We start from the raw sequence: 22,603 nt of genomic DNA on the forward strand, positions 1-22,603 counted from the left end.
TTTAGTAAGGAATGCCATTGTGGGACAGCCGTACGACTGTGACTAGATAACCCCTGACGTAACGAGCATGCTACACTCGTCAGACAACACTCATTTCCAGATCCGTTTAATGTGAAAGGTCTTAAAAGGCAAGTCCGTCATTAAATGCTGTGTTGAATAATATTTTCTTCTTTAATAGGTACCTAGTATACTGAATTTAAAAGAAAGAATGACCGCAATTATTTTCCTCTTCATTAAGCTTAAAAAATGCATTCAAAAATGTTTGGCCGTACGCCGTTCCTTATTTTCGCTACATGAACATGCTTACGGTACGAAATGAAAACAGAAACATTAAACTTAAGTTTGCAAGCAAACTACCCTTGACACATTACAGTAAGTAAATCTATGATCTGAGTATACAGGGTGGCCCAGAAGTTCACGTCAAAATAAAAAATTAGATAGAGGGGCTCATTAGCTACCAGAAACATCCCCATATATGAGGTTAAAAAATTGAGGCGAAAAAATGAAAGCAGTCAAATCTAAGATAAAAAAAAAGTTATTGGATATCAAAGTGAGAAGAATAATAAACGCATGATATAGTCATGGACCCTGAAAGTGGCTGAACATACATGGGAGTGTTTCTGGTAGCTAATGAGTCCCTCTATCTATTTTTTCATTTTGAACGTGAACTTCTGGGCCACCCTGTATATATTTTGAATAAAATGTAATGCCACAACATGATTCGTCTGATTTTGAAAACTTTCATGCATCATGGAACAATACATTTGATTAAATATGAACAACTTTAAAGTAAGTAAACAAAAACAATACGTGGGTTTAATTTAAACAGTAAATTAGGTATTTTATCGAATCGAAAATCGCTGTAAGAGGGATTCTCTACCCTACCGAATGAATGAACCCGCCGGTGTTCACGAACCTTTGCGGTCGCTAATGCATGAAAATCACTAACTAAATTAACGTACACCCTTTATTTTTTACATTACTTCAATTAAACAGGTAAGCGCACAAGCGGCTGTCAGGGTGACTGCACCGATATGTATCCCAAATTAGTGCGACAATCATTTACACACAACTTTAAGTATTTTCTCATTTATTTTACAGAACACCATAATGTACCTACTGTAACTTAACACATCGAACTATTAAATTTCTATTTTGTTTGAGACACAGTATTTATGTACCAAATATAAAATACAATACGGTGCCATTTTCAACGCGCGTCATTTGAATGCACGATTGCGCTGAGTCTTGTACTTAATCAGGTGAACTTGTTGAATCTGCCTTAATGTCTATCACCATAAACGTCAAAATATATCGTGGCGTATCCGGAATTGTTTACGCCTCATGTGTAAAAGGTATTTTCGCCAGTATTGTTGTTACTCATTCAATGCGAGCGAGCGGGAAAGCTAACGATTTTACTTAAGTATATAAGCATGCATGATGGTTGTGCCGTTTCTGATAAGCTTATGTTTGGCGTTCGGTCCGGATTTAAAAATATTTTTTTCCAGTAAATAATACACTTTAAAATCTACAAATTACCAATAAGTTCATAATAACGCTTAACTTGCTGAATATTTTCCAAACAGCTATTTAACTTTCTATATTATTTTTACGATAAATAACGCCTCTATTTTATTAGATATTGAATATTATGCGAAAAGCCTCATATAAACATCTTGTTTTTATACTATAATTTATGAGGATAATTGTACGAATTTTATTGCTTTTTGGCCTTAGTTATAGTTATTTTGCTATAGTAATTACACTAATCCTAAATTTATACCTAGGTACCTAAATAATTATAAGTCTGTAGGTAGTGATAATTAATTAATACCTACATTTTAAAATGATATTCTATATAAGGTATGAAACAGTGCTGAAAATTTCAAATTAATAAAATCGAAATAATTTTAATGTAAATGTACAAATACACGTTATGTGTCTAAATGGGAAAACATTTTACTTTATTTATAAGTACTTTAGACCATTTTGACTTGAAACGATTGAAACTTTCACATAGTACTGCATTACAAATTATCGAACAGTTATTTTTCCATAATTTGGATTCAGTCATTGTTTTAAAAAGTAACTATATGTATTAACTCGTTTTGGCTAGGAAAGTCAGTACGTAAAGGTTTAGAGAATTCATCAATTAGAGGTAAAATTCATCCTCTATTCTGTAGGTATTATGATCGGTATAAGTACGTAATTCGAAAGTATTTTTATAGCAATTTGGTTTTTTACATACTTACGTTAGATTTTTGTTTTTATTACCAAATTGCTAATACGCTTAATCTTTTCTTCTGAATCTGTATTTTTTAAGTTATTCCGCTTCATCGCTGAGCTTTGGAAGACTTGCCTCGATTCCTCGAGTTGACTATTCCAACACTCTTAAACGCTTATCGTTGATTAAGTACACATCCCTTCTATCAGTCTTATTCTGAACAGTTTCAAAGGAAACTGTACCTAAATGAACAAGACGTAAAATTAATAAAAGTAAACCAATACACGATTGTTAAATGCTGGTCAAATCACGTGGACACCCGAGGGTACCGTGTAATTGGTACGCTCAAGTTGTTTTTCATCAACATGTTTCATAAAACAAACTGACAAAGAAGTTTGCACCTCAAAAGAACTTTTTATATTTAAGTAGTATTTTAAGCTAAATAAAATACGGGATCCCGACTTGAAACAGATACTGTTGACGGCAACAGTTTTGTGTCTTTAATCAAGTTTATGTTTGACACAAGTAGCATAAGAGCCTTCTTGTTTTAAATAAACATATAAGTATGACATAATATTTATCTAATATAAGTACGTCATATAATATGTTTATTAATATGGCGTACCTATTTAATATAGGTACGCACGTCGTTTATGAGTAGGTAGGTAACGGACAATAATAATCTAAGCAGGTGTTTGAAAACGGATCACCGACTGGCGACACTTAAAAATAATTATTTATCAAACCTTAAGTTTCTTGTTAAAGAAACTATGTAATTTATAAAATACCTATGTAAAATTCTTATTTTAAATACCTATTTAAGTATGTTGCATTTGCATGCATTGCTTAGTCGTGGTCACACCGTTTTTCACAAAAGTCTTTAAACACATGAAACTTAAAATTAATATTTGTTTCTTAGTGAAGGTGAACAGAATATTTGTATAATGCAATATAGAAAGTGTAATATACAATATTATAATATGCAGGTTGTCCCGAAAAATGGTGTCGAGAGGTTCCCGAATCATCCCCATTATTATATTATGAACATACGTAGAGATAATTTGGATACCCATAGCGATACTCTATCTCTGGACTTCGACCTGACTCTCTTTTTTGGGACATCTGTATATAAATAAGCTGACTTTGCAAGGCGTGTACAGGGTGCGTAAATTTTTTTGCATCCAGAATTCCAATCTAATGTACTTAATATTAATATTTTCTGTTATATCCCAAATTTCCACTCTTCTTTAAAAAAAGAATGGAGAATGTATTATTTAAATAGGTATACTGTTACAAAAGTTTACCTATATAACAGATCAAGTGAGTATGGTTATATAACTATGGGTAGGTCACCTACTCGCGTTCACTGGAAGTAAAATATTAGCACCCTGTATTCATGATGTTAAAATCTTAGTTTATTTTTAATATACTGTTATTATTGGGAGTAGTTAAAGAAGAAAATGTTCAAATTGACATTCATATTACCACTGAAAGAAAGAGAGCCAGCTTAGGTATAATGAAGTATACAACACTACAAAAAGCTTTTACAATTTATCTAATTAAGTGGGAATTGACGAAAATGACTAAAATTGACTTAGATAAAAGTAGATTTTTAGTGTGCAACACTATTCAAACGCTTACGAATTATTTCTAGTTTATACCTACTCTACATCTAAGGAAATTACAAGTTTTTATTTTTATGCAATCGTTTAAAACCATCACCTTTAGGTATTTGCTTTAAGTAGGTACTTGTTTAGTTAATAAAATAAATGCCAGTATTTCTGACACATCGGGTACGTATGTTTAAAAATACATTGCACATTCGATTAATAAAATCACTTTTAGCAATATGATATTTTCATTATTCTTCTGAATCAGAATCTCATAAAATACACAATATGATTGGAATATTGCATGCTTACAGGGTAATTTAAACAATTTACTTACAAATAAATATTTCTGTCAGCATAATAATTTACAATAATTTTGATAGGTGAATTTAATAATATAACTGCCAAGTTAGGCCTTTATTGTTACAATATAAATTAATACTACGCCTCATTTTGTATACTTACATTGAGCAAAATTATATATAAGTACCCAATATCCAAATAGTATTCATTAATTTCTCTCGATTTTAAAATAAAAATATATTTTTGTATTGTTTTGTTATCTGTGTAACGTGAAATATATTACTTCTCAAATTACTACTTGAATTCGTTGATATATCGTACTTTGTGTTTTTTTTTTCATAACGTGTCAACATGAAATAGATACAGTAACTGGGCACTTTCTGTAACAAAGGGTCAATATTGTACGGTAGTTGTTGATTGAATTATAAGTAATACTTATCGCAAACCACAAATTGTGATATCGCCATGTATTTAGCGGCAACATTTAGGTTAGGTTATTTGACGTCATAGTCTCTTGCATAAACAACCTCTAGGCTGTTATTTACACCTACACCTATACCACCATGGTAACGGAAATACGCCGTGCTTAGTTTACCGGATATCCGAATAAAATGCAACTTTTCTATAAAAATACTCTTTTCAACATCAATCTCCACATCTTGTTGATTGGCAAATACTTCTTTCCATGAAAAATAACACTTATACAATAACACTTACCGCTTATTTCAAACAAACAATTAAAATAAATAAAGTTAACAAAAACAGAGTTTGGTTAAGTTTTACACTAATTTTAATACTAGGTAGTATCGTTCTATAAGAGTTTCTATGAAAGGTTGAGAGAATGTACTTATTTTTGGATTAAATGTCGTTACTAATATTTACTTACAAGTGTTTGTGTCTCACACATATACGTACGTGTGTTCGGAGAGAATTAAGTGATTTACATTAAGGTGGACTAGCGCGGCACCGGTAGCACCCGGCGGCACGCGTTGCGGCGCCGGCCGTACGGGGTCGCTTGTCTCGCTTCATTCGCTACAAGGCGAATTTCTATCTCGCTCGCCCATTATTATTCCCTAACACTTCATTTCCGCTCACCATTTTATCGGGAAATGATTTTGGTAAAAGGTACCAGCACAGGCGACACGGGGGCTTTGACCAAAATAGGTAGACACAGCGAATGCCATCTAGGTATGTTGATAAACATCGTACTTTTTATTGGTCGAAGCCCCCTGGCCGGAACCTATGCCGCATGCGGTGTCTTTCATAAAATAAAAATCATTTGCAAGAAGCCTTTAGGTACTTACATGTTTTTTAACCCACTTACGACGGCTGTCCTTCGATCTCAAAGGAGATGGCATCTGCCCGACACAACAAATAGCAGTGAGTAGTGAGGTAATAAATACTTAAGGCGTTTGTTTGGTCAATAAATAATTTTCTTACAATTATTGAAGTTACCAATAAAACAAACTTGTGATTGTGTTGGTTTACGATATTTTTTAGAGTATGAAAAGAAATACCGCAGAATGATATTGCGCGCTTTTCCACTTTACTCCAAAACGATATATTTAAGTAAATTGTTTAATGACACTCAGAGTATTCACAAAGCTTTGGCATGTTTTACTTTACAACTTTAGGTGCGACTTGAACTCGGTTCCGACTCCAACTAAATTCTCTAGCTAGGCGGTGGAAAAGCGCGAGAAGGGGTTGCGGCATTTGTCCGCGGGCCCGCTCCTCGCTGTACAGTGCGCGCACGTCGCGACTCGATCGCGGCGTCACGGTGGCGCAACGCGGCGGCACGCCGGCGGCGGGAGCGGGCGCACGCGCGGTGCGGACTGCCGGCGCCGGCGGCTCCCGGGCAACAGATTGGTCCTCTCGGGGCGCCGCCTGCTAAGCTACTTCTACGCGTCGCACGCTACTCGTGCTCCTATCACTGTCACTCTACGCTCGTTACTTTATTGCTCTCTTTGTACCACAGCTCGACGGTTTCATTAAGTCTCTACGTATCACCGTAACTACTATCTAAGTCGCCACCACACAACGCGCGACGCTAACTTAACTAAGTATACAGTACTATAAATACAACGCTACGCTGTAACATTGCAGGCTCTTGCCATAAATTGACACAATTCCTTCCGTAGATATCGCACTAATAATTGAAAAAATACAATTTAATTTCTAAATTTTAGACTTATGGAAAGAGCCATAACGATATTTTAGGTACATTATTATTGCTTATTATTTCCGTCGACGAAGTCGTTACTAACGAGCATCTATGCTATAAAATATGTCTTACAAAGATGTAAAGAAGTTTATAGAGAAATGGTTCGTTGCAATCGATCAGCGGTGGCAGGCGGTGGTGCGCGGCGCCGCGCCGCCGGCGTCTACTCATCGTCGGAGCGCACGCACGCCGCCTCCTGGTGCTTGTTCATGTAGCTCTTGAGGGCGAAGCTCTTGCCGCACCGGTCGCACTCGTACTTCTTGTCGGCGGAGTGCGTCTGCAGGTGTGCGCGCAGGTTAGAGCGGTCGGCGAACGCCTTGCCGCACTCGGCGCAGCTGTACGGCTTCTCGCCGGTGTGCGAGCGCAGGTGCCCGCGCAGCAGCCACGGCCGCGAGAACTGTTTGCCGCACACGCCGCACACGTGGCCCATGCGGTGCGTCAGTACGTGCATCGCCAGCGCCGGCATCGACACGTACGCCTTGCCACACTCGCCGCACCGCTTGGCCGACTGCGAATCCAAGCTGCGATGGGTCTGTTTGTGTCGTGAGAGATTCGAAGAGGTCGCATAGCGCTTACCGCATTCATTGCAGTCGTACTTGGCAGGTTTTCCTTTGCGTGAGAGCGAGCGGCGCGGCGGCGGCGACTCTTCTTCAGGCTCCGGGTCAGTTTCGGTCGTTGTTTCTATTATGATCTCTTGTGGTACTGTCGTGTAGTCGGATAAGGGTTCAACATACTGCTCGATATACTCTGCCGGAGCCTCGTCGTTTTGATAAGTGATATAATTGACCTGTGGCTCGACAAATTCAACTGTTTGTACGGTTTGCACGGGGGAGGCAGTCTGCACGGTGGTGTAGACGGGCTCGGGAGGCTCGTCGGCGAGTATGTAGATGTTAGTGGGTTGTATGGTGTAGGTATAGACGGGCAACACAGGCTCGGTGAGCACGGTGACGACGGCAGCGGGCGGCAGGGGCGGCAGGCTCTGTGCCAGCGACAGCAGCTCGTGCGCAGCCTCCGTGTCGGCCGCCGACCGCTCGCCCACCGGGCACTGCGCCACGCCCAACTCCGCATACTCCGCCGCTCGCGGTTCTAAACAAAACAAACAAACTGTTACACATTGGAAATACTCATTCGTTCGTATCGATAATCTATCACGGAGTGTACCGATCAAATGGTAAAGTCAATGAAGAAACTAACTTTTCAACAAGTCCAAGGGAATAAAACGGAGGTGGTGACCAACCCGCAGTAAATTCGGCCAAGTAGTTAATGCCATTGACGGCAAATCTGCAAAAAGTTACGTCAAAAAAAGGTGACCAGACCGCAGTAAAGCGATTGATTGGGCCCAGCGACATAATATTACAGGTACCGCAATGCACTTCAAAATGAGCTAGGAAAGAAGATTAATGAAATACGTTTAAGTTGTAAGGTGAATGTAATGCCATAGCCTAGACAAACATAGAGTAGTCAAATTCAGGATAATTGTAGTATAAGGACAAAGGTAAGTACTTTAATGTCACGTGTCAAGAGGAATCCTATCTTTTGTAAAATAAGCGTGATGGTATGTACGTAAACTCTTCAGTTAGAAAATACCTCATTTTCTAGTGTAAACTTATAAACATAGTAAAAATCTAAGAACCGAAAACGAAACGTGACAAGGCATCAATTCAATAGTAACCCACATACAGATTGTACAACTGTCTAAATAGCATGCGCGATCGTATATTACACTTTCAGAACAGCGGATGTTCGCGCAAACGCATCGTCGTGTCGCTGCTTACCATGAAGCAGTAAAGACGAGGGAGAAGGCTGCATCTAGCTGCATCTGTTAATGCGTGAAATATAGCACGGATACGGTGTTCAGCACCTCTAGGATCATTCTGCTCCTTACAAACACCATTCTTCCGCGAGTTTGAGCTACTCAGTAATGTTATAAATTATAAATATACGTGACACGCGTTATATCCCAGTTGACTGTAGATAGATATACATCACGGATTACACGAACAAAGTATACAAGTTGCACTTATATCTGTTGTAGAAGGCTTGAGGATGTTACGTAAACTAGCTCTAACGGATAAGTTCCTGCCAACAGGCTGCTTACTTAGCAAACTAGTGCACACTATTGACGACAACCCCCACAGAGAACTAACAAACGGTCTAATGCTAGAGCTATTGATTTCGAGGCAGTTGTCAAAGTGAATCAAAGCTATAAATTAGCCGAGACCTAGGGCTTATAGCTGAGTAAGCAAACAAACTGAGACGAGTCATGCCAGTGACTACAGTACGTCGACTAGCAGCCTATCAGAGTGCTTCACCTGCTGTCGGTCCGTCCGACATGGCATAACGATTCGACACGGGACTCTACGCTACGTACAGCAGTTCGAAATTAAACCATCATCATCAGCCCATTAACGTCCCCACTGCTGAGGCACGTAGCAAGCACGTAGTAAGTAATCCATTCGATCTCTTTGGTCCAGTGGTTGAGCGTTGGGCTCACGATCCGGAGGTCCCGGGTTCGAATCCCGGTGGGGACATATCACAAAAATCACTTTATGATCCCTAGTTTGGTTAAGACATTACAGGCTGATCACCTGATTGTCCAGAAAGTAAGATGATCCGTGCTTCGGAAGGCACGTTAAGCCGTTGGTCCCGGTTACTACTTACTGATGTAAGTAAGTAGTCGTTACATGAGCCATGTCAGGGGGCTTTGGCGGCTCTATAATAACCCTGATATTAAACTAAGGGTTAGGGGGCAAGGGGGCGGGGGAGGTTAGGGTTGATGGTATCAGGTTGATGGTGATGATGATTCAATTATTTTGTCATCGTTACTGTAGTTTCACTTTGTTATATAGTTTTCAATATTAAGATAGTAGCGTTATTTTTATTGTTTAAGTCAGCGTTTGTCTTTGTACTGTCTTAGGCATCTGTGCATGTCCTTAAACCTTTGCAGTGCGCTTAAGTTTTAAGTTTTAATATTTTTATACTGTTTTATATAGGTGGAAACCTGTTATTGGCTTAGTTTTTAAGTATGATTTTCTTTTTGCTATAGTTGTTAAGAGCTGTTGGTCTCCCAAATATAAAATAAATAAATAAATAAATGGGGTTGGTAATCCACCTCACAACCCACACGATAGAAAAAGATCCATTGTAAACATCATAATCTAGTAAACGCTAATTAGACAAGATTTTGTGATGCAGAGCCAACCCGCGCAGTCCGCCGGCTCGCATGTGATGACGGCTGTTTTACTCAATCTAAGAGGTACCTAGTTAATGCTTTTAGACATCACCAGCCCATTAACGTCCCCACAGCTGGGGCACGGGCCGTCCCTATGGATGGATAGGGAGATCGGGCCTTAAACCATCACGCGGGCCCAGTGCGGATTGGTGGTTATTAACGACTGCTAATGCAGCCGGGACTAACGGCTTAACGTGCCTTCCGAAGCACGGAGGAGCTCGAGATGAAAACTTTTTTTTTTGTGGTCACCCATCCTATGACCGGCCTTTGCGAAAGTTGCTTAACTTCAACAATCGCAGACCAAGCGCGTTAACCGCTGCGCCACCGAGCTCCTCCAATCGAAATTAAACATTTTCTCATTATTTAAATAAATGGAAGCTGAAACCAATCAGAAGTGACGGTGTAACGATTGCACGCGGAGCTTGTCCTCCAAAGGATGCCGGTTAGCATCTTGTGTTAGTAAAATTGTTCCACAGGAAAACGCAAGAGAAAACCAGTGTACGCTACATGATTTTGGGAACTCTATAACAGTATTTAAAATATTCTTTCCGCATTAAAGCATGGTGGAGATAGAGCGATACTGCGGTTGACTGAGGGGTGGGTCTTTAGCCACCCCTTAGCTTTCCCAATAAGCACTTAGCGGGTCTATTCATTATTCTTGTTCATCTGATATAGCTATACTTACGTACCACTTGAAATAAAAAGTGTTAAACCAAATCTGCCTGCGTCGTGACGCCCATAAACACTCAACAAGTAGGGACTACTTCAAAATCAATGACTCACCATTAGTAGTCATTGCTGTTTATCTTTTATCCCATGCTACATTCTGAATAAATAGAGATATATTTTTGAATTTGAATCTATTTTACTTTATCTTAAGTGACGATAGTTTCATGTTTCAATAAATATAAAGAGTTCACTTCCTACTATAATTATATAGCCTTTTTGACATCGACATAAATCGCCGTAGCACTCTGCACTTGCTATCTAAGTATATTGCGATCAAACGCAAAAGGATGTCTAGCAAAGCCAAGCATAAATAGGCAACGTCAATTTCCGAAGCACTTGAAGAGTTTCTTGCTTAGAATGCCTAGGAACTTCTTGGAAGGAAGATTTCATGGTATGAGGAATATTTTAATTTAACGAGCAATACCTAGAATAGAAAATTCTCTTCCAGCTAATAACGAGAACTTCACCAGCCTATCACGTCTTAGTCCATGAATAAGGATTTTCAGAAATAATGGACCAGACAGGTTTCAGAGGTCAAATGACATTACAAATTGCCATGTATATGTCGTGACCAGATCTTATAATTGTTCATTTCATGAAATGGACATATTTCCCGATATAGAATATCACTCGTTGGCCACATCCTGATGTAGTTAGAGTAAGACATATGCGCAAATGTCAATGGTGGTCTTTTCAGACCCCCTCGGAATCCAATAATTCCTTTCGTACTTATATTTATATAAGTATGAACCTAATAACTGCTCATTGAACACCGTACTAAGATAGGCTGTCTGCGTTACATACCATCACAACTCGTGAGTTGGCGTTTACCAAATAGCAACATATTATTCATCAATGACTATCACTCACTAAAACACCTAGGTGCGATACTTAGGTGTTACAATTTATACATATCTGTGTGTGCAAATCTACATAATGGTTCAATCGAGTTCACACTGGTATGTCAAAGTGTCCGGAACACCTAGCATAAGACAATGCAGTCAGGTTATTAGTACATGGCAGACCATGTATATAGGTAGCCACGCAGGAAAGACATCTGTACTATACAGCCTGAGAACTTGAGATGCAACAACCCATATCGCTTACTTCACCTCAAATTAAGATTCATCGTGATACTACATACAAATGCCATTTCATTCTCAGTAGACGACTTTTTAGTTCGACTTATAATTATTACATAATTAGAATGCTCAAATACATTACGTCCGTAAAAAGTTGAAATAAATCTAATTTAAAACTCAAAGTTTGTTACCAAACAAGTAGAGACTGGCAAAACAATGTTAGCAAATAACAAGTTGCGGCTAATTAAAACATCCCTGCATAACACACTACCAGCCAAAAAAATGTTTTTCATTAATTTCAAAATATATTTTTCATTAAATTCACAATAGTTTTCCGTTTAATATTTATCTCAACTGCTTTAACAGGATGTAAAAAAATACAAAGGCAAAGGGAAGACTAGAGAAAAGGAGCCAGGTAAGTACTTCATATGCGTTTAATACATAGAGAACACTACAATCTCCATAACATCTTGAGTGGAGCAAATACATATTTGATCGAAATAATGTCAAAATGTTTCTGATATCAAATGATATAAAAAAACTGCCCCTACAAAGTGAAAATCATCAAAATCGAACCTGTCCCTGGCAAATTAGAAGTTTATTATTGACTCCACTATATGACTCACTCTTTCACCCCCCAAAAATAAACTTCATGAAAATCGATGCGAGGGTCTTCTGCCTAGAAACGTCACTAAACTTTTATGACAATGTAGATATTATTTGTAAGTACAATCTATTTGAAACTTCCGCTCGTATAACGAAACGCTTTTACTCAATCCGGCCACTAACTTGGACACCATCTACAATGAATCATGTCACAAAAGATCTATTTCTAAATAAAATTCAACCTCTCTTTTTTTATCTTTTATTCATAAAAATAATTTAAATTTGAATTTAGAGTATTATAGTCATTGATGTACTTATAATAGTTTTTTATCAAACAAAGTTGAAATCAGACTTAAATATTTTTCAGCTCGATACACATCATTTTGTATGTCTATTAACAACTCTATAATTCAGTTAGCAACTTCATTTCTTAATTCGGTTGACGTATGACCATCACCAATGGCGTAACTGAATATTTTACCCTTAAGGGTTTGGGCAGCCGGCTAACAAGCAAGGTATAGACATACCTCACGACGGGAATGCCTGATGCTGTCTTTAGTAGCGATAACCGTTTAACCTTCTCCATTACTCTCCGTATACGTCATATCAATACAGAATTACATTTGCGACTGACGGATACCTATTAAATTAAGTAAATTGACCTCAATAATCCAATAAGCGTTTTATTCGACAGTAAAATTATCAAGAATTATTTGTAGTAGCATAACACAACATAACAAACATAGCTGGCTGTGTATATACTATTATGTGTATTACACCTCTGCCTACTCTTCGTGATGTTGTTATGATTTTTTTTAATTTATTAGGTTTACCAACAGTTACAACATTATTACTAAGTACATTTATTCAACAAACATGGGTGTTATTTTAAATGCGTAACCAATTAAAGGTATACACAGCTAACAATTTTTATAAACTTAACAAGCTAAAAATAACGCGTGGGTGTGTGTGAGAGAGAGTGTGTGTGTTTGAGTGTTTGCATGTGTATGCGTGTTTACGTATGCTACATTAAGTATATATATGTATCATCATCATCAATTTAAGAGCCACGCTCTTGTCGGTGTAGCATTTTCCATTCCAGTCAATCAAAGGCCAATTCCTTTACTTCCCTATAAGACACGACGTTAACCTTTTCTTTAATCTGTTCCATGTAAGCTCACGACACGAGGCTTTTCCATGTATATATATATGTAAATGTTATATAAATATAGATACATACGATATAATATATATAAATATCAGCCACCTTAATTGAAAACCTTGTTGACCCTGCCTTTAACGATTCTAATATTTGCGACTTTAGCCCTAATTATGTTGTTGTTATTATCTTTGTATTGATTTTAGATTATGATCCGCTCCGAAAAACAACCAAAAACTTTCATATAATGTATTATACGTATATAACTGATTAATTATTTCATTGAAATCGAGCTTGCTATTGAATTTGTTAGTTAGCTGTCAGTATGCGAGCGCGCCCCTGCCGCCTGCATGGCGGTAGACGAGCTAGGGGCGGCCGCGGGCTGCCATGCACAGCATACACTATTAGAGCGCCCCTTCACCTGGCATGCGCAATGTAACTTTACAAATCAAATCACTGCAACAGTCAGGGTGAGGTGGTGTTACAAATTCGAGCATAACATCTAACGGTGTATGGCATAAATGCTCAAAATCAAATCTGTAATTTTACAGGCGCAATCTTGTCAGACAGGCATCATGTAATGTAATGCTCAAAATCGAATTGTAAATGTTATATTACAGGCAAGTGCCCTCCAGAAAGAGTTTATACATATTGTTAAGTCCCATTTATTTTAAATTTTAGTAAGTAATAAATAAATATTTCCTAGTTGACACTATTCACACCAGCGTAAGGTCATGGCGAAAATGTGTAAAGCCCCGGCTATCCGCCTTACTAAAAAATAAACCTACGTAGTGCTACGCTCAAATGTTTGTATATGAAGATGATTGAAAAAAATTGACAAGAAAAGTAACCTTTACGTAACAGCATTGACGGCTACCTATATGTTTTAAACTACAGGCTGTTAGTGGCATCGTAACGAATACTGAGAGGAAGATTCAGAATGAATTTTCCGTCGCAAAATTAATGTTTTTTTTTAGTTTTTTTTTTTAAATTATTTTCAATTCCATTCTTTTGCGACGGATAATTCCACTTGATATTAACTCAGAATAATGAGCTAAATCATCCCTCGCAGTGTACGTTACGATGTCACTTACATCCCAGACAAGTACACGTAGATATGGGTGTGAGTGACATCGTAACAAATTCTGAGGGGGATGGTTTAGACCACTTGATATCAACTCGGTCTGAAACATACCTCAAAGTTTCCGTTACGATGTCACTAATACCCTGTATAATTACTAAAATTAAACTCTAAGCAATTATTTTTATTAAACATCTATGTAATTATAGATGACGAGTACAAAACATAAAATAAATAAGTAAGCCGCATTCTGGTTACCTAACTCTACATGTAATATAAAATGAGAATTAATATAAAACAATTTTCGAATTCCTGTTTAATTTGATATCGATAATTAATCCACATCGACATTCGTGGAATCCGATGGAATCGCAATCCGTTCGTTATTTGCAAATAAAATAAAATTCCGTGACTGATTTCAAAAGGCTGTGTTGCCAATTGCATAACGTCATTGTGGGAAACAAATGTATCTATTATGAATGTGTTAAAAAACACTGAGCAGTATTAATTGATATGGATTACGTTTTGTATCACTGTTATTTCGGACCTCAGGACAAGCAATCGCAAGTTATAACGCCGAGCTTGCTACTTGTATCCGAAATACATCTGTATTTAATATACGAATATTATCTAGGTAGATACATACCGAAGCGCAAATTACTTGAGAAGCCGGCTACCTGAGAGCAGCACACCTACAGAGAGAGGGAGACAGCAAATGCAAGTCCAGAAAAGGTAGATTTACAGTTGTATAGGATTACCAACTTAATCGAACACAGCGTAACTTAGTGTCTCGCTATCTGAAACGTCCTCAATAACTAAAATCGGGATACCTAAAAAGTAACTCCGTTTAAAAAATACTAACCAACACAAATTTATGTGCCGTAATTCTTAGACCTGATTCTGAAAGACTAATTTAAAACGGTGTTACTACAAAAGCTAGAACTACAGATGATGATGGTAAACGCACAAATCGATCATCAATGGTAATTAATTTCATACTTTATTCGTACCCACAGGCATCGAGTTAATCTAAGATTTTACCTTGGTAAAACTTGGTTTTGGTAAATGCGGAGAAAGATATGTTCACACCGTACAGTGTAAAGCCCCGGCTATCCGCCTTACTAAAAAACAAAAAACAAACCTACGTAGTGCTACGCTCATATTTTAATAGTTGTTCTTTTTTTCAAATTGGTTCATTACCTTCTAGAAAGTGTTTGTGAAAATAAATAAGTATAAAAATCTGATTTTATAGCGTAATGAACGAACTGCTTGCACGCAATAAAGAAAATAACTTTTATCTCGATAGAGACAAATGCGGAAAGTGCTTACGGAAAATGAAAGCTTTGCTCTCTGTTTATAACACCTACCTTATTTTATTCCTAAAACCTACTTTAACCAATCGGTATTTTTGAATCTAACCAACTAATGATTATAATTTGTCTAAAGATCAACCCTTACTATCCATGAAAATTATTTTTCTATATATTTCTTTATGCTTTATTATTAGTATTATTTGTCATTCTTAGGGAATTTAACAGCGAAATAATTACAAATGTACAATATTTAGATGCCAACAACAATATCTACACACATATTCACTACAACTTCCGACCCGCGAAGGGAAAACCAGCCCAATACAGATTAGGTCATATACCTCCGAAAAGGCATTTCTCGGGAATGTGGGTTTCACGATAATCATTGGTTTAGGCCTGTGATGGATTCGAACCTGCGACCTCAAAGTGAGAGGCAAGCGTTCTACCAACTGATAGAAATCTTACTTTATTCGTAGGTTCATCGTTAGAAACACGATTCTGACCACTAGATTGCTTTAGCCGTAGAGGCGGCCAATCAGCTCACGACATGAGAACCGATGGACGGTCGGTCCTGCCGGCGTGGTCGACGATTTCCTTCATTTAGCGCTTCTCACTATCGGCCCACTAGGGTCAATTAATTCATTTAATTATGATCAACTTAAACGACGCTTGGACCTGAGGTTGAACATAAAGCATATTAAGAACTTATAATAATCCCAAATTAGTATTTTTATATATTCAATCTCTATTTTGCCACTGTATCGGTGACGTGGTAATTCTTGTTTTCTATAAGTTCATTACATTCCCGCAGAAAGTATAGTAAAAAGCAACTGAGTAATTGACGTATAATCGTCCATTTCTGAAATCAAGAAGTTTTCGCAAAATCTCATTAGGGAATAGCAGAGAAAATTATATTATAAATTGTACTTCTCTTGTAGCTTTTTGTATGAAGTAAGCTGCTTTTAAATAAATAAATACTCTGGAAAGAAGATGACATTCGTTGAGGACCACGCTCAACACATACTTTAAGAGAAACTTCACCACAAGGTAACAAAGACCAGCTTGCAACGAGCTTTTCAAAGGCGTCTTACTGACGTTGAAGCTACGAGTACAACCGTTAATAACTTCTTTATGCGAGCGAACTGTTTGAACAAACTGTACAACGAACCACAAGTAGGTATCCTAAAAACATTTGCGGAGTTTCCACTTTTCAAAACTGTACGAAACTACAATAAGTAGTTCACGTAACAAAAAAAAATAAAAAAAATCATGGTATCGATGTTTTTAAATCAAGAAGATTTTTCTTTAGGATTCCTTATCGATTTACTTCTTGTATTTGTCGAGACGGCATGGATGGCAGTCCAGATGGATGTATAGATTCGATCTGCGGTTACTTATAAATGTCTATTAGCCAAAGAAAATAAAATAAAGGACCATTTTCTCGGCGACGCGACCGACACGGGTAAAAAGTGAAAAGTTTTGTTTGTTAAATAATTATACATTTTAAATGTCTAATTATTATAATAGGATAAATGGCTGGGTCAAAGATAAATTATAAAATGCTAATCTTGAAATAAAAGACAGTCTAAGATGGTTAAAAATCAACATCATTTTTTGTTTTGTCTTATATTTTAATGACGAACTACGTAACAATGAGTACGATGTTCGACCACGTTTATTGCTGACGTCACCGTTTTGTGTTCTCATACTAGCGCGTGTTACTATTGTATCATACGCCATATAAATTAACCGATATGTTACTATAATTGGTTTTGACGTTTCGTGAAGATTGTTTGACTGTCTATTTCTCTTATTCCGAATCCGGAAACACACGGAAAACACGGACCTCACTGTGTTGCTCATTGTCTTTATCACGTTGCTGTTGGTTGCCATCAGAATAGTTGTCAACTTGGCTAAGGCCCTATAAGTATTTCCAGTAGAATAGAAGCGCTGCCCACATAAACGTTACAAATGATGAAAACCAGTAAAGTTCCATATTCTATTACGTCAGGCATGCCTATAATGAATTTAATGGTAGGTATTACCTACCAGTTTAATCTATGCACTACTTCAATATGGTTTGGAAACTGAAAAGGTTAAAATAAGTACATTTATTTGTCAAGGGAGGGTCACGTACGTGTAAAACAAGCAGTATTTTTTATTGTATTTGCATGTGCGGTTCCGTAACACATACAAATTACGAATACGCGAGAATAATTTGATTTTCTCGAAAAGTTTTCACTCAAAAATTTTTACTTATTATATTTTAGTGTTGTCAAACTGGACCATAATCCCCTTTTTTTAACCATAATGTATCGAAATCCAATCGAAATCCAATCTAAAATAAAGTAAGTAGGTAAATTAAAGTTAGGCTTCAGCTTTTTCTTATAAAGATTTGGTGTTCCAGTAAAGAAAACAACAGGCTCGGTAGTTCTGAGACACGCTTTTTCTGGTCATCACTTCTGTGTTTATATAGGTAAGTAATCCCACGATCCGGAGATCCCGGGTTCGAATCCCGGTGGGGACATATCACAAAAATCACTTTGTGATCCCTAGTTTGGTCAGGACATTATAGGCTGATCACCTGATTGTCCAAAAAGTAAGATGATCCGTGCTTCGGAAGGCACGTTAAGCCGTTGGTCCCGGTTACTACTTACTGATGTAAGTAAGTAGTCGTTACATGAGCCATGTCAGGGGCCTTTGGCGGCTCTATAATAACCCTGACACTAAACTAAGAGTTAGGGGGAAGGGGGCGGGGGGTTAGGGTTGATGGGGTTGGTAATCCACCTCACAACCCACACTATAGAAGAAAATCCATTGTAAACATCATAATCTAGTAAACGCTAATTAGACAGCATTTTCTGATACAGAGCCAGCCCGCGCAGTCCGCCGGCTCGCATGTGATGACGGCTATTTTACTCAATCTAAGAGGTAGTTAGTGCTTATAGACAAATTAGCTTAATTGTATAAAGTTTTCAAGGTGGCTGTTTCATATTTGGATTATTATTATACGAGCGAGTTTAGTTTTAGTTAGAAGAGCCACGGAAGCTGTGTGCTTAACGGCAGAAGGTGCACTCGACGTGTTCGCGTAGGTGCTCAAAGTCATAAAGTCTAAAGAAACTATAATCCAACAACGTATTCGAAGACATTCTAGCCTTCAACGCCAGCAGCCGCGAGTTTCACTTTAACACACTGGTATAATTTGTTGTACAAAGTTTGCCTTTGTCTTTATTCCCATCAATTGTTATAAAATTTTACAATCATTTTATTACTTTGAAAAGAGATTCACGGGCCGCCTCATAAAACTATCCATAAAATGTAAACAGTTCCAGAATGTATTCCTGTGCTATGCAGGTGACAAACGTCTTGAAGGTACATTCAGCTAATATAATCCTTTATTTTGCTCGCCTCCGCATTGGAGTACAAAGCCAAGGCAGAGTGGGCAATGTACGGAGCAACAAGTATTGTACCGACGAAAAGCGATAACAAATTATATTTGAATCGGTCCCCGTATTGAAGGCGCACCTGCTACGTTGAGTGACGCCGGTTATTAAAATTCTATTGATCCTAGGAATGTGCCTAGGATCCTACGTCCATAATATTGAAAATATTAACCCGACAGCATATTAAATTTCACATTTCAGCTTCCCTTTCAGTTTCGTTAATATTGCATTGATTCATGTATCTCGATTGCTTGAGTGCTCTGCAAAATGAAAAAACATATAAATAAATTCCATTTTTCGAATATTTTATCTCTTTACATTATGTCTAGCCTTTCGGCCCAACAGATATGAATCCATATTTGTGCAAGGTTGTAAGTGAAAAGCTGTTTTATAGTAAACACACACTTAAGTTTCAATTTCGAATGCGAATATGAAAAGAGGTACCGTGTCTGGCTCGCCGGATATCAACATAATATATTACTTTAGTAAGATTTTTACAACGCAAAAAACCGGCTAGTGTATGATATTATAATCTTTTCGACTTTAAAATTCTCATTTAGGCAAAAGCTAAAAAACCTTATATATTATTGACCGCAAAATTGTGTTGTAATCTATACTAGTCTGTCTGTTTGTTTGTCCGTGTTTCACGGCAAAACGGAGCGACAAATTGACATGTTTTTTTAAGTGGAGATAGTTGAATGGATGGAGAGTGACATAGACTTCTTTTTGTCTCTTTCTAACCTCCCACTTTTCTAAAATGGGGGGTGGAAGTTTGTATGGAGCACTCCGCAATTTTCAAGGTAGAAATCTATAAATTGGTAGACTATTTGTGACTAAAAAAAATAGGACATGATCTTTTTTAAAAAAAATTTAAGCCCCTCAAATCCTTTAAAGAGGGGGTGAAATTTTATATGGAACTATTCGCAGTTTTCAAGGTAGGAATCTAAAAATTGGTACAATACGAAAGGGGAACCGTGTTACGCTGAATTTAAAGTGAGCGAAGCCGCGGGCAAAAGCTAGTAATTATATAAAAATAGGCCAAGAACTTTCAATTAAGCTGTGCATCGAATGGGTACATTCCTCTATGGTAGATAAGATATTCATATACAATCGCGTAACTTATACTACTATGCATATAACAGTTTATTATGTCATAGTTGGAAAAAACACCGGGGAGGCATTGCCAACTACTTTTTTCAATATCCGCTGTACGTTCATGAAACTTGGCTATGGAATTGTATCTATCACTAATAGACAATATTTTAATAGCAATATTGTAAGGGAAGGGGTGGTCATGATGTTCTTTTTATTTTGAATTTATGACAAAAACATATTTATCTGTTTTCCTCTCTAAATGGGTCACTCCATACAGATTACAGACCGTCATGCGACAGTTAGTCTGTTTGATACTGACTAAGCCACGCTGCGTTGCACGCGAATCACATCGAGCGCTTCGACCAATGGCCATATGACTTCTATCTACCGTAGATAGTATTCTATATGCCTATTGGTTGACGCCCACGATATAATTCACGCGGCGCAATTGGCGTGCAGACTCGGCTGTAGTAAGATTTTGTAGTGTGACTTGTCTACTGTGTCCAGACATTTTACAGACAGTAGATGAAGGGCCAAAATGAGGACAATATGTTTGACCGCTATATATATTATATGTAGGAGTATATCTATCGTTCTCGCCTAAATTCTTAACTTTTTTTAACAAATAAAGTGTAAGGTGAGGTTTGTTCTAGAAATAGGTTCCTGAAATTATTATCTACTTACTTACAAACAAAAAAAAATATTGAATTAGGTACTTATATCAAATGAGAAGACAAATTATATAATTTGTATATTTGTATATTGTATTTTTTATATAAAATTTATTATACATTTATTTTTTTATTTAAAATTGTATATTTTATATACTTACTTATTTAACTAGTTTAATTTAATAGGTAAGTATTAGAACAATGATGTTTCTAGGACGTAATCTCTGAAACTACTGAACTAATTTTGAAAATTCTTTCACCGGTGAAAAGCTACATTATTCCTGAGTGCTACAATATTTGATAACCGTAGTCCACGCGGATGAAGTCGCGGGCGGTAAGCTAATAGCAATAAACAATAGATTTAACAATGAAGCATATACATTTTCGCTGAGTTTTAATCATTTTGGCTTTAACATAACAAAATATCACGCCTGTATGAGTAGTATATAAACCTACATCTCGCCAGCTGTGTTCAAGTCATTTCGTCATCACTCATGATTATTGGTTAATTCGCTGTGCCTGTTAGTAATAAAAGTGCTACTCTTATACTTTCTTTCAATAATAAGCAACATTTCAAGGACCGGTCAAAATATGTATACTGGAGTAGGTACACACAATTCTCTAGCGCGGTTCTATCCCCTGTCTAGCACCTGTAGCTCTACGTACAACTCACCACACCACCACGCGCTTTCTAACAGTTGACCGACGAACTTTATAATACTTTTGTTTCATACTTGAAATATTTAGGCATACACTTAATTACCTCACCTGTATCGCACAAAGAGATTTAAATTAGGTAGTGTCCAGGTCACAGATAAATTATGAACCCAGTGTAAAACTTTTGAAAAAGGTTTTCTTTTCCATTTACTTCCAAGTAACTTATTTACGAATACGAATTACGTTTTTCAATGACGTCATGGCGGGCGTGATTCTTTAAATTTAAAATTTCAAAGTAAGTAGTTTCTTCGTTCTAAGTTTAGTAAAAAAATGCTGATTTGACTTAGATTCTAACTTTTATTGACTTGTCAACGGCGGAGCTTTGCAGGGAGTTGAGATAGCAACAAGTTACCTGTTAGTGCAGAGTGTTCAGCCGGGCTGTAGCAGGGCGGCGCCACGCTGGCCTCCGTCGGGCTGCAGGGTGGAGGGCCTTCGTGCCTCTGCACGCCTTTCTTCACCATGTAGCAGCGCGGCATGGCGGCCCACGCTGGAAAAACCACCTTCTTAATCCACCACACAGATAAAAATCTAACGGAAAAAAAACAAAATACAAACCTAATACAATATAACAAGTGAACTTTAACGAACTCGGTTCTCGAAGGTATATCCGCGATCGGAAAGTAAATAGTACTTGGGGACGAGCGTCCGTCAGGTCGCGCGCTGGCTAACTACGCTCCTCTCGCGCCGCGGTTCTACGGGGAAGTGCCGTTTGACAGTGCGCGATCTGCCCGCCGCCCACAGCATAACCTTTCAGGATCTCACTCAGTTAAACACTACACCTAGCTTCCTCACTGATTATATTAACCACTCTACTACTTAATTGATTCAAACCGCCTCCGACTCTCCGCGGTTTAGTGGTTAGAGCATTCGGCTCTAAAGGTTCAAGGTTCCATCACCCATAATATTAACCCATGCTCAAATGGAAACGGAAACCGACATGCCCGGGAGGATAAATAATACTTAATACAATTATTATGTACTATTTTGTACACTATTCTCATGTGCATAGCATACATATTGAGTGTAATTTTATGTTATGTAAATGTTTCCGGACCTGACCATTACTGGACACTGTACTTAGATCGTACAGTTTTAACAATAATTTATCAAAAGAACTACT

The 22,603-nt window shown here is 37.5% G+C and overlaps 1 protein-coding gene across 1 annotated transcript; it reads right to left on the reverse strand.

The window, feature by feature from the left end:
* Positions 1 to 6,518: 6,518 nt before the first annotated feature.
* Positions 6,519 to 21,959, reverse strand: LOC126379837 (protein snail homolog Sna-like). The gene is made up of 2 exons (XM_050028780.1): positions 21,836 to 21,959; positions 6,519 to 7,441 (listed from the first exon to the last, which is right to left on the reverse strand). The coding sequence occupies exons 1-2, from the start codon at positions 21,957 to 21,959 to the stop codon at positions 6,519 to 6,521; spliced, it is 1,047 nt and encodes a 348-aa protein (XP_049884737.1).
* Positions 21,960 to 22,603: the final 644 nt, after the last annotated feature.

The sequence above is a fragment of the Pectinophora gossypiella genome, chromosome Z, assembly GCF_024362695.1.
Source record: "Pectinophora gossypiella chromosome Z, ilPecGoss1.1, whole genome shotgun sequence".
Lineage (NCBI taxonomy): Eukaryota > Metazoa > Arthropoda > Insecta > Lepidoptera > Gelechiidae > Pectinophora > Pectinophora gossypiella.

Coding starts and splice junctions, on each gene's coding strand:
- LOC126379837 (XM_050028780.1), bottom strand. CDS start 21,959: ATGCCGCGCTGCTACATGGTGAAGAAAGGCGTGCAGAGGCACGAAGGC. Junction 7,442..21,835: donor TGAACACTCTGCACTAACAG/GTAACTTGTTGC, acceptor TGTTTTGTTTAG/AACCGCGAGCGGCGGAGTAT.